Source organism: Neomonachus schauinslandi, chromosome 3 (assembly GCF_002201575.2).
Source record: "Neomonachus schauinslandi chromosome 3, ASM220157v2, whole genome shotgun sequence".
In the NCBI taxonomy this organism is placed as follows: domain Eukaryota; kingdom Metazoa; phylum Chordata; class Mammalia; order Carnivora; family Phocidae; genus Neomonachus; species Neomonachus schauinslandi.
The window spans coordinates 160,139,250-160,150,766 of NC_058405.1; the positions used below are offsets into that span (position 1 = coordinate 160,139,250).

General features: G+C 44.5%; 1 protein-coding gene across 2 annotated transcripts in view; it reads left to right on the forward strand.

Annotated features, from left to right (window-relative positions):
* The window catches only part of KIAA2012 (KIAA2012 ortholog), a 101,664-nt gene extending 93,404 nt beyond the window's left edge, over positions 1 to 8,260 (forward strand). For both annotated transcript variants that reach the window (XM_021703191.1, XM_044913379.1), the window contains exons 19-23: positions 1,240 to 1,574; positions 3,910 to 4,109; positions 4,952 to 5,124; positions 5,943 to 6,162; positions 8,015 to 8,260. In XM_021703191.1, coding sequence (XP_021558866.1) covers positions 1,240 to 1,574; positions 3,910 to 4,109; positions 4,952 to 5,124; positions 5,943 to 6,162; positions 8,015 to 8,153 — 1,067 coding nt within the window. In that variant the 3' untranslated portion in view covers positions 8,154 to 8,260. The remainder of the gene's footprint in view (positions 1 to 1,239; positions 1,575 to 3,909; positions 4,110 to 4,951; positions 5,125 to 5,942; positions 6,163 to 8,014) is intronic.
* Positions 8,261 to 11,517: the final 3,257 nt, after the last annotated feature.

Here is an 11,517-nt window from a genome sequence, read left to right on the forward strand (position 1 = left end):
AATGGGGGCTGGGAGGTGTCACAGAGAATCAGCATGAATCCAATGGGACAAACTACCTGTTTTGAGTCTTTTTAACTATCTCTGGCTAAGATGCCATTGCAGCCTTACTTCATGTCAGTATCTTAGGAGAGAGAGGAGAGACGAAACCAGCATTGCCTAGAGACCTGTGATCAAGAGAGGAAATAATCATGATAATAGCACCTATTTACTTAATACCCACTGTATTAAGAGCCCCACATAAATGACATCATGAAATCCCCAAAACATCTCCATTAAAGTAAGCATTATTATTATATTGTGTAGTGGTTGAGGCCTGAGAGAGATAGGGTGGCTTGCATAAGATCAAACAGACTGAAAAGGAAATGGTGGACCCAGAGTCTGACCCTACCATTTGATTCCAAGTACATGTTCTTACCATGGCCTCTATGAACGAATAACTATCATAATTTGAGAACTGGGCAGTGAAAGCATTTGGGAAGGGGAAGGATGAAACAAGCTGTGAATGATTACCCCAGCTGCCATTTTTCATCTTGGTTTCCTATATTGCACCTTCCAAGGAATTTAGAATCCCATGCTTCTGAAGACCTTCTTTAGCTTAAAACTTAATACCCATTCTTTCCTGGCCACATGATTTAGAAGACCCTCCAGACAAATCAAAGACTGTCAGAAAGGATGACATTGGATCGTCTCCTGGGCCCAATCTATTTTTGAGATTTGCTTTTTAAAGTCTTGCTGACCTTACATTGTTGTAGCCCATGACTTGGGTTGCATTGGCAGGACTGGGGAAAGGAAGTACTTGTGGTCCCCAGAGGTGAATTGAGGAAGAGTTCCTAGAGTATGGAAGGCTTAAACTTTGCCAGGTTACAAAGCTGTAACCTTAAGCCAGACTCTTGAGGCTTGACTTTCCATTTGTGTCTATAGTTTTCCCCTCTGGAGAGTCTTGCTTCTACCATAGGTCAGGGTGAAACAGAACTTTTTTTAGTAGCAAGACTATTGAATTACAGTTGATCCAAATAGGATAAGGTAGTTTCTCAAAGGGTGGTCTGTGGACTACCCTTCTCAAAACACTTGGAGTAGTTGTTAAAATGCAGATTCCTAAAGAATCAGACTCTAGGAGTGGAGCTCAGGAATCTACACCCCAGGTGACTCCATTGCACACTGAAGTTTAAAAGCTACTGAAAAGGATGCAGAGATCACATTTATTTAGCTACAACTCTGTCCCCAATTGTTCTTCTCCAGGAAAGTCAAAGGAATCAAAGGCTGAAAAGAAATCAGAGTTAATTCCCAAAGAAAGAAAACCAAGAGCCAAAAGGAAAAGGACACAGAAGGAAAGGAATCTGGAACTAGCAGAGCTGAGTGGCCCTGATGTCATTAACTCTAAGGAAACAGAAGACACTTCAGATAGAGGTTTCTCTCCTGCAGATTCTGTTGTAGAGGACCCTTGGCTTTCCCACAAATATGATGCTCCAGAGAGCCAAGTGTCCATAGATGGAAGATCATCACCCACCCAGACTGTACCGGTCGCTGGAAACGTGGAATCTAAAGAAGAAAGAAGTTATGAGGACCCTTCCAAAGTAAGGTCCAACGTTCTCACCTTGGCCAGAGAGATTTCTGTTCCCATTGGTGCAACTGCAGAGCGGGGGAAAACTGCCCTGAATCATATTGCAGTAACTGAAACAGTGCTACTAGAACATGTTTTTATTTGTTCTATTCTATTTGACCCTGTCAGAAGCCAGAGCTGATCAAAGAGAGAGTGGCAAAGCCCCTCTGAAATGATGCATTCTGTGAGGGTCCCAAAATGCCACAACATATACTCATCCCATAAGGAGCAGGAAGTTGGCACGGGCCTCACAGTTACAGGGAAAGATGGATCCTGGCCATCAGAGCCAAGCACATACGTTTTTGTTTTTTTTTTTTTAAAGATTTTATTTATTTATTTGACAGAGAGAGGCACAGCGAGAGAGGGAACACAAGCAGGGGGAGTGGGAGAGGGAGAAGCAGGCTTCCCGCAGAGCAGGGAGCCCGAAGTGGGGCTGGATCCCAGGACCCTGGGATCATGACCTGAGCCGAAGGCAGACGCTTAACGACTGAGCCACCCAGGCGCCCCTCTTTTTTTTTTGAGAGAGAGAGCATGAGCAGAGAGAGGGAGAAGCAGACTCCCTGCTGAGCAGAGCCCGACACGGGGCTCGATCCCAGGACCCTGGGATCATGACCTGAGCCGAAGACAGCCGCTTAACGGACTGAGCCACCCAGGTGCCCCCCCAAGCACATATCTTTGACTTGGCCAGGAGTTCATGTTTTGTTTGCCTCCCAAAGGCTATGCAAATTCCTCCTTTCCTAATCTGCTTTTCTGTGGCACATAGCTGGGCCATAGGCAGCTTATACGCAACGCACATATCTATCTATCTTTACAAGGTGCTGTGGCATATAAAAGTAATTTTGTTCCAAGAGCCTTGATTCTAATGTCAAGTATCTAAGAGAAAAACTGAGTGAGCATAAGGAAAATTACCCTCGAATATCCCTGCAGTGAATTTTTAAAAATACCATACAGATACATCTCTCAATACGACCAACACAACCAATTTTTCCTCTGCTGTTGGAATAAATCACAATTTTTTTCCACTAAACTGCATTTAGAGGTTTTGTTGTAGGGGAGAAAAAAGAGTATCTTTAAACACTACAATTATACCCACAGCTAAACTGCTATGGTTAAACCCACATAAATTACATGTGCATATGGTACAACTCTGCTGAATCTCATTTAATCTTTATAGCCACACTTGTGAGTCAGATGTGATTATCCCCATTTCACAGACCTAGAAACTGAGGCGTGGAGCTAAGTGTCCCAGTTGCCAGAAGTTACAAAACCATCAAGCGGTAGAGCCAAGACTTAGATCCAGGTCCTTTGACTCTAAAATTAAGGCTCTTGTCAGTTTTAAATTATTTTGTTTTTCTTTATTTTATTGCCCATGGTCTACCAAAAAGGATTTCAGAAAGATTTTTCTTTTATAGTTCCCAATCCTCCCAGCTGCCTAGACTATGGAATGCTGCTCTATACCGCAGATGAAAATTTTTACCTGTGGGCAGAACTTTCCTGAGCCTGGTAGAGAATCAGAATTTCTTAGATGTATTGTCAACCCATAGTACTGCACTGCTCTGCACAGGCTAAAAAGCCAGGAAGTTTCACCCCAAGCTGGACACACAGAGCCCCCGTGGAAGAGTTGCGTTCAAAGCTTCCCTCGTGGGCATATTTCTGGCAGTGGCGGGGGTGTTAGGGAGAAAAAGAAAGCTAAGACATCCTTCACAGAAGCTGAGAGAACCTTTCGTTGAAAAAGTGGGTTTGCATGGGATTAAATGTGAGTCTAACACATTTACATCTAAGACCACCCCTGGTAAGTAGCCTTTATCTAGAACCTGTAGTTCCCAGCCCTGGCTTCACAAGGATCACCTGAGAAGCTTTTTAAAACCACCCAGGCCTCCCACCTAGGTATTCTCATTTAATTGGCCTGGGTGGGGCCTTGGCCTCAAGTAATTTTTTAAAAGCTCCTTGCGAGGTTGTGAAGTGCAGCTAGGGTTGAAAACTCCAGACCTAGGATGGGCCAGACATTATTTTGGCACTTTCGCTATTTCAATGAATCCCAGTAACAGCCCCAAGGGGGAAGACAATATCAGGGACATTCAGTTGTGACCTCCAAATCCTGAAGCAAGTAAGAGACTTGGACCCAGGCCAGTCAGACCCTAGAGCTGGAGGCCGAGGCTGCAGTCAGTGTGGAAACCACCCCATGACGCCGTCTCTGTGAGGGGCGACACCCTCGGGCACCGAGGGCTGTGGAGGAGGCCTCACCCCTGAGACCCCTGAGACCCCTGAGACGGGCTCCGCCTTGCACTAAGAACGCCCTGGTTCCGTAGGCCCTCCTCACCGAGAGGGAGCGACAGGGAGCTTCCCGGGACAGGCTGCGAGCTGAGAGGGCCGAGCGGCGACGCTCGGAGGTGGAGAGGAGAAGAGGGCAGGAAGCACGGCGGCCTCTCCTGCAGGAGCAACTGCAGAGGGCGGAGGAGATGGAGGAGGACCTGGAGCTGGAGCTGCGCACCCGCGCCCAGGAGAAGCGGTGGGTAGGGCGCCCAAGCCTGTGACTACGCTGGGAGGCAGCAGGAAAAGGCCGGGGTCGACCTCCACTAGCGACAGAGCTGGTTCTGAGGCTCAGGCCCACATCTCGTTTTTCTCTGTCCTCGGTCCAAAGATAAGGGGAAGTGTCCTGACCGTGACGGTTACTCCAGTTAGATGTTCCTGGGATCTTGGAAGGGCTTTGTGACGCGGCCCCGCGAGCGCTTGTTGAGCCACTGTGCCTGTCTGCATTGTTCTAGATTCTTGCAGAGGCCTTGACTCATTTCATCTCATCTTTACGACAACCCTGTGAGACCTCCAGAGTTTTTTTTCTTCTTCTTTTTTTTAAAGATTTTATTTATTTATTTGAGAGAGAATGAGAGAGAGCACATGAGCGGGGGAGGGTCAGAGGGAGAAGCAGTCTCCCCGCCGAGCAGGGAGCCCGATGCGGGACTCGATCCCGGGACTCCAGGATCATGACCTGAGCCGAAGGCAGTCGCCCAACCAACTGAGCCACCCAGGCTCCCGAGACCTCCAGAGTTTTAAAATTCATCTTGTAAGAATGGAAAATGAAGCTCTGGGAACCCAGTACCCCTGCCCCAGAGCACAGAGCCGTGTGGTGAGACATGAGGCTTCTAGCTCCAGAGCAGCTGTGTTCGTGCTTCTGCTCTGTGCTCAGGCTTCCCTTGGACACCCAGTGCCCTCTGAATGGGATGCCCCCCGTGGCCTGTAGCTGCAGAGCCCCCACGGGGGGGGGGGGCGGGGGCACTGCCCGGTGGCCAGTCTCACAAGGATGTCCCAGTGTTTGCTGCCATTTCCCTGGCCATCCTGTGGCTTTTTTCCCAGCCTGAAGAAAGAGAGACTCGAAGAAGAACGGCGGCGGCAGGAGGAGGCGGCGAGGATGCAGCAGCTTCAGTTGCAAGTGGCCCAGGAGAGAGTCCGGCGGCAACGGGAGGCGTTCCAGAGGAAACTGCGAGAACTGCAGAGAACAAAGCAGCAGGAGGAAGCCGAGAGGGCTGGTGAGGAGGGCTTCTGGAGCAATCTGCATCTCCTATCTGGGGCAGAAGTATTTTTATCCCACTGTGGGTGTTCTTTTGAATCTCCCCAGAGTTATTCCTATCCTAAGCCTTAGTGTGTGAAGCACTCTAAGTGTATAAGCTCTTTTTTTTTTCCCGAAGTGATTAATATGTGTGACCACAGTGAGTTGAGATAGATCAAAATCAGACAGACTCACTTGTGGAAATGACTCGGGTCCTACTCCCAATCCAGTCACCTCCTGAACTGGGATCCTGCCCCTCCCGTTGCCCTTTTAGCCTTGCTCAGGAGCCGCCTGCATTGGAGACAGAGCCCCGCTCCTTGCTCCTTTCCCTAGCAGACGGAAACAAACATCTGGATAGCTTCGGGGCAGCCTTTCAGGGGCTGGCCTGTAGAATCGCTATAGCCTCACTTGAGAGGCTCAGCAGATGTCAGCAGATGACACTCTCTAGGCTGGTCAGTTCCACTGAGTGAGCACACGATTTCTCCAGGCCCCGATCTGACGCCTCTCCTCAACTACCTGCATACCACCCATGAGCACCCCAGGCTCTGGAAAATTCTCCGCCAAGGTTTTGTACTCATTGCGCAGTGCACTGCACACAGTAGGTGCTTGATAAAGGACTCTTAAATTTGTAAATTGACCCCAACATGATCCCCACAGAGGAGCTGGCAGCGTGCTGGCAGGTAAGCTACACCAGTATCTCGGGGGGAGTCCCTGGGAATCAGACTTGGGAGTCGGATCCGAGAACTTTCTTCAGTACTGAGACCTCTGCTGAGCCCACCCTCCTTTTCTATTCTGCAGAGGATGAGAAGCAGAGGCAGAAGGAATTGGAAATGCAGTTGGCAGAGGAGGAAAAACGCCTGCTAGAAATGGCTGAAGAAGAACGGCTGGAGCACCAGCAGAGGAAACAGGAAGCTGGAGAGAAGGCTCAGCTGGAAGCAGAGGCGAGAAGGCGAAGGGGAGAGGAGGCCGCAAGGCTGGATCTGGAGGGAGCCATGACACGAGCTCAGGAAGAAGCCAGGTAGGGGATATTCGGGAACAGTTGCCACAGGGGATTGTTTCCCTGGTGCTAGCACCAAACTCGCACTGCCTTTGGACACGAGCAGTTCTCCCACTTTCCATAAGCATGATTTGGAAGAACTAAAAAACAGATTCTTTTGCGGGGTCACAGAATTTCTTCATGGCTTATAGAACTTGTGTTGAAGCTGGAAGGGAGTTTAGATTTCATCTCTCCCAGCACTCTGGTTTCCAGATGAGAAAATGGGAGTCCCAAAGAAGGGGAAGGAACTTGATCAAGGCCGAAGAGTGAGTTGGGGGCTGTGCCAGGACCACATCTAAGACCCCCTGATTCGGAACCACTACCCTTCTCAGTATTTTTTGGTCACCTCTTACGCACAAAACACTCTTCTTCTGGACACTGGGAATTCAGAAGTAAACAAAAGAGATGTCTCTTCTCCCTTGGCATTTCCATTCTAGGGCTGGGGGTAGGGAGACAAATATTTTTTTTAGCTGGCAATAGATGCTAGACAGAAAAGGTTTTAAACATGTGATAGGATTGCAGGAGGTTTGGTTTAGATTGGTCGGCCAGGGCAAACTTCTTAGAGAAAATGTTCTCTAAGGAGAAACCTGAATGACAAAGAGTTAGCTGCATAAACATCTGGGAGAAAAACATTCCAGCAGGTAAACAGGGAGTGCAAAGGTTCAAAGGAAGGAATGAAACTGGCACATTGGGAGAATGAAAGGAAGTCAGTATGGCTAGAACTAAGTGAACAAGGCACGAAGAATACTTCCAAGATGAGGTCAGAGAAGTAAGCGAAGACCAGACCTCATGAAAGCCTTGTTTGGAGAAATAGTGCAGAACTAATTATCGGGGGCCAGTGGCATTTTCCCCCGCTCTGTTCTTTTACAGTAGTAATGATCATTTCATCTTTCTGATAATAGAATTTCTTGAGCAATGTGGTTTCCACTGACTCTTTAAAAGCTAGATCCTCTATAGTTGCTTTCTCATGAATTTCCACTCCTTAGTGAAAGCAACAAATAGACATCCCTCTTTAGAACCATCAAAACTGAAGGGTATAGAAGCATGACACAGAAAACCATGTGAGTCCAATCTTGACTGTAAACAGTTTACCCCCCTGAAATATATTTTCTACAACTTAAGCTGAATCTAAGCTAGTAAGTACTCTTTAGGGGACCAGAAAGAGAAGGCAGCCAGAACAATTCTATTTCAAGGTTTTCCACCGAACTCGGAGTTGTTCCACTCCTGGACTTTACTCAACTGTTGGGTTCCACCACCACCCCCCCGCCCCCCAGCTGTTATGTGAATTAAAAAACAGATCATTAGAGAAGTCTTGATTCAAATTCAAAATTATGTATTCCATATATCACAGCGGCAGGACTGGGTTCATAAGTATTGAGACCAAAAGCAAGCTAAACAATTGTGTAAAGCTAGTCCCAGGGGCTGAAAGCAGAAAACCAAGTGACTACAGCGCTGTGAGAGGTAGAGCCTCACTCCACCAGGGCTTAGAACTTGACGCCAGCTGGCTGTATTTCATCTTCACTTGTGTGACATTGGCGCAGGTACTTTAACTTCTCTGGCCTGTTTCCTCAGCTCTAAAACAAGGGAGTCCCTTCCAGCAATACGAGTGTTAAGAACTGCTAGCTTTTGCTTTGCCAGTAGAAGGCTCATGAAACTCCAAAACTCATGTGTAAAGTTACTAAACAAATAGAGTATCATCTTCCACTAAAATGCAACATCAGTAGCCCCAGGTCTAACTGATGTTTGCTCAAATCCAAAGTTATTCTACTAGCTTAGAAGGGCAATTTCTGGGATGCTTAATCATATTGGGATTGTGGATGGGTTGTCTCCTTAGGCAAAAAGCTGCTTTGGAGAAACATCTTCATTTCCATCAAGAACTCTGTAAGGAAGCCAGTGCCCTGCGGTGGACACACAACATTTCCAGATCGTGGGTCTACTCGTACTTCCAGTTCCTACACATACCCAGACCTTAAGGCTAGAAGAAAACTAAAAAGTAAGTTGGGAGGTAGTGACAGAAAAAGAGAAACTTCTATAATGATGTCCCATTTCATCTGGTTCACCTCAACCCACACCTCACTTCACTCTAGGACCTCCATTCCCACCACCCCTCCCGACCACACATGTGACTTAACTCATTTAAACTCTTCACTCACCTAAATCCTTTATGTTCTCTAGAACCACATAAATCCAGAAGCTTTGGTGCCTAAAACTGGCCAATAATTTGTTGTTTGAATTTCAGTAAATTCAGTTGAATTTCAATTAGTAAGACTTACATCATCTTAAAAGATGGTCAAAGTATTTCACTTCACAGTGTGTCTGAAAGAATTGCAGATGTATGGAAATTCGATAATGCAAACAATTCTGAATAAGCTAAGCAGTTAGTTCATATATTGAGAACTTTATTGTCTCTTTAAAAGGCAAAACCACATCCATTTCAGCCTAAGAATCTAAAATGTAATGTCTGTTTAAAACAAGGTAATCACGGGGCGCCTGGGTGGCTCGGTCGTTAAGCGTCTGCCTTCGGCTCGGGTCATGATCCCAGGGTGCTGGGATTGAGCCCCGCATCGGGCTCCCTGCTCAGCGGGGAGCCTGCTTCTCCCTCTCCCCCTGCTTGTGTTCCCTCTCTTGCTGTGTCTCTGTCAAATAAATAAAATCTTTAAAAAATAAAAAAAATAAAACAAGGTAATCACTTGATAAATGTTCATTTGAGCAAAATGAGCCGTTTTGTTGAGAGTATTCTCACTTCCTCAAAATATAGATTCTAGAGCTGCACTGGCCAATAAGTAGCCACATGTTAACTATTTAAATGTATGTTAAAACATTCAAAGTAGCCACATGTAACTATTTTAATATACATTAAAACATTCAATTCTCCAGTCACACTAGCCATGTTTCAAGTGCTCAACAGCCACATGTAGCTACTGGCTACCTTATTAGACAGTGCAGATGCAGAACATTTCCATTCTCACAGCAAGTTCTACTGGACAGCACTGTTCTAGACCCCTGGTAATTATCAAATCTGGAGGGTTTGTTCCTGTGCCTTTAAGATCCAACCACTCACATAATGTCCCCACTTTTTTTTAAGATTTATTCATTCATTTATTTAGAAAGAGAGAGCATGTGGTGGGGTGGGGCAGAGGAAGTCTCAAGTAGACTCCGCACTGAACAGAGAGCCCGAAGTGGGGCTTAATCTCACAACTCTGAGATCGCGACCTGAGCTGAAACCAAGAGTCTGACGCTCAACACACTGCGCCACCCAGGCGCCCCCATACCTTCCCCGTTTTTTAAAATCATACTGACACTATTAAGGTATAGTCTTGATTAGATAATTCTTCTTTAACATCTCTTTAAATATCAAGTATCTAATTAAAGTACCTATCCTAGAATGATCATTAAAAGGGATGAAAGATCTTTACAAGCAAGACACTTAAGAGGATGTTAAAGCAAGCAGTATCTGAACCTGAATTTTCCCACAAATTTCCTTTGTGGGAAATTCCTCTATACTCCACAGCCTGCAACTGAAAAACTTAGTATTTGCAGATGATTCCCTCAAAATTTCTCACCAAAACTTGTAAAGTATTTGCTCTCTACAGGAACTGTACTTCTACAATCCAGAAGTCAAGCTTAATTTTGATTCTGTATTGCTATTACTGGACTTGCTTAGATTTGATGCTTATTTTTAACTTCTTGCTTTATGTAAAACAGAAATAAAATGGCCAAAATACTGGCTATCAGTCACAGTGATTTTAAATATGTCACAAACTTTTTCTCGAAACTGTCCCTCCTACTTGCACATTCATTCATTCATTCAAGTCATTCAGTAATGCTTAAGCAGATGAGAAAGGAGCATGTCAAATAATACAGAAGAGCATACAAGGAAAACACCCTTGTGGGGGAAATTACCATCACCGACTTTATTTTCTCCCTTCTTTTACAAATTTAGGATGTTGCAGTCAAGCACCAGGTGGAGTGGCTACACTAAATGTTATTCAAGGCCCCTTTCCAAATCTGATGTCCTATAAAATTGTTGCTGTGAAAGTCCTATTTTACCAGCACTACTATACTACACCAGATAAGCACATTTTACTAAGTTAACCATAGCAGAATGCAGTGTACTTAGAAGAATTCTATAAACTAGGGGTGCCTGGGTGGCTCAGTTGGTTAAGCAACTGCCTTCGGCTCAGGTCATGATCCTGGAGTCCCTGGATCGAGTCCCGCATCGGGCTCCCTGCTCGGCAGGGAGTCTGCTTCTCCCTCTCCCACTCCCCGTTTGTGTTCCCTCTCTCGCTGTGTCTTTCTCTGTCAAATAAATAAATAAAATCTTTAAAAAAAAAAAAAAAAAAGAATTCTATAAACTAAAAAAATAAGATGATTTCCCCAGTAGCTAAGCTCCATCACCTAAATGCTGAGAGCTTTCAGACAGAGATGCAAACAAAATTAAGATACCAAACTACATACGCATTTTGAATAGCTCAAATAGCCTGTCAAGTTTGTTACTCAGGCCTGACAGAAATATGCAATTAGGATTTTCCAGAAATGGACCCCATTCCTAGTCACTATTTAATATAATAAATGCCAGGGACAGTCTAAACGCTCTAATTTACCTTAACTATACATGTACAATACAAATAATTTTTCAGTTAGGATCAGACGTAAGAATTTATAAGGCAAGCCAATTATTTTTTAACAGGTGACTTGAGTAGGGTATTTAAGCTGTAACGGTTTATAAAATTAGAGATAGGTTTTATTTGCTCTTCTAAAGTACTCAGATGACATTCTACCTGGGATAACATGAAATTGGATTATGTGTATGCATACATATACTAAATTCTGTGATTTGTTAAAGAGTTAAAAGGTTAAGCCCTCTAATAGGCACTAATTTGGTACTTTAATTTTACACAAAGTTTAAATATTTAAAACATAAAAGGAAAATATAAACAAAGTATACCAAACCTTAACTAAGCAGAGAACATGTTGTAAATTGTTAAAGACTTAAGATTATCAATATGAATCAATTAAGAATTTTTGGCATACCCATTTATTCAACATGATTGCGTAACTATATCATAGATACGCACCATACAGGAATATCCAGTTTAAAAAAAAAAAAAAACAACACTGAGTATTTAAGAAGGTAGCGTGGCCTTAATTAAACCCTTAATTCAAAGGCACTTCAGTAGCTTTCAGTGCTTCAAAGTCATGATCATCATCACTGTACAGTACTGAAAAATTTATTTGTACCATGTACAAACAATAATTTCCAGTATTATGCAAGAAAACTTTGTTATAGGCATTTTCTTTTTCTTTCTATACAATTAAAAATAAAATAAACATTAG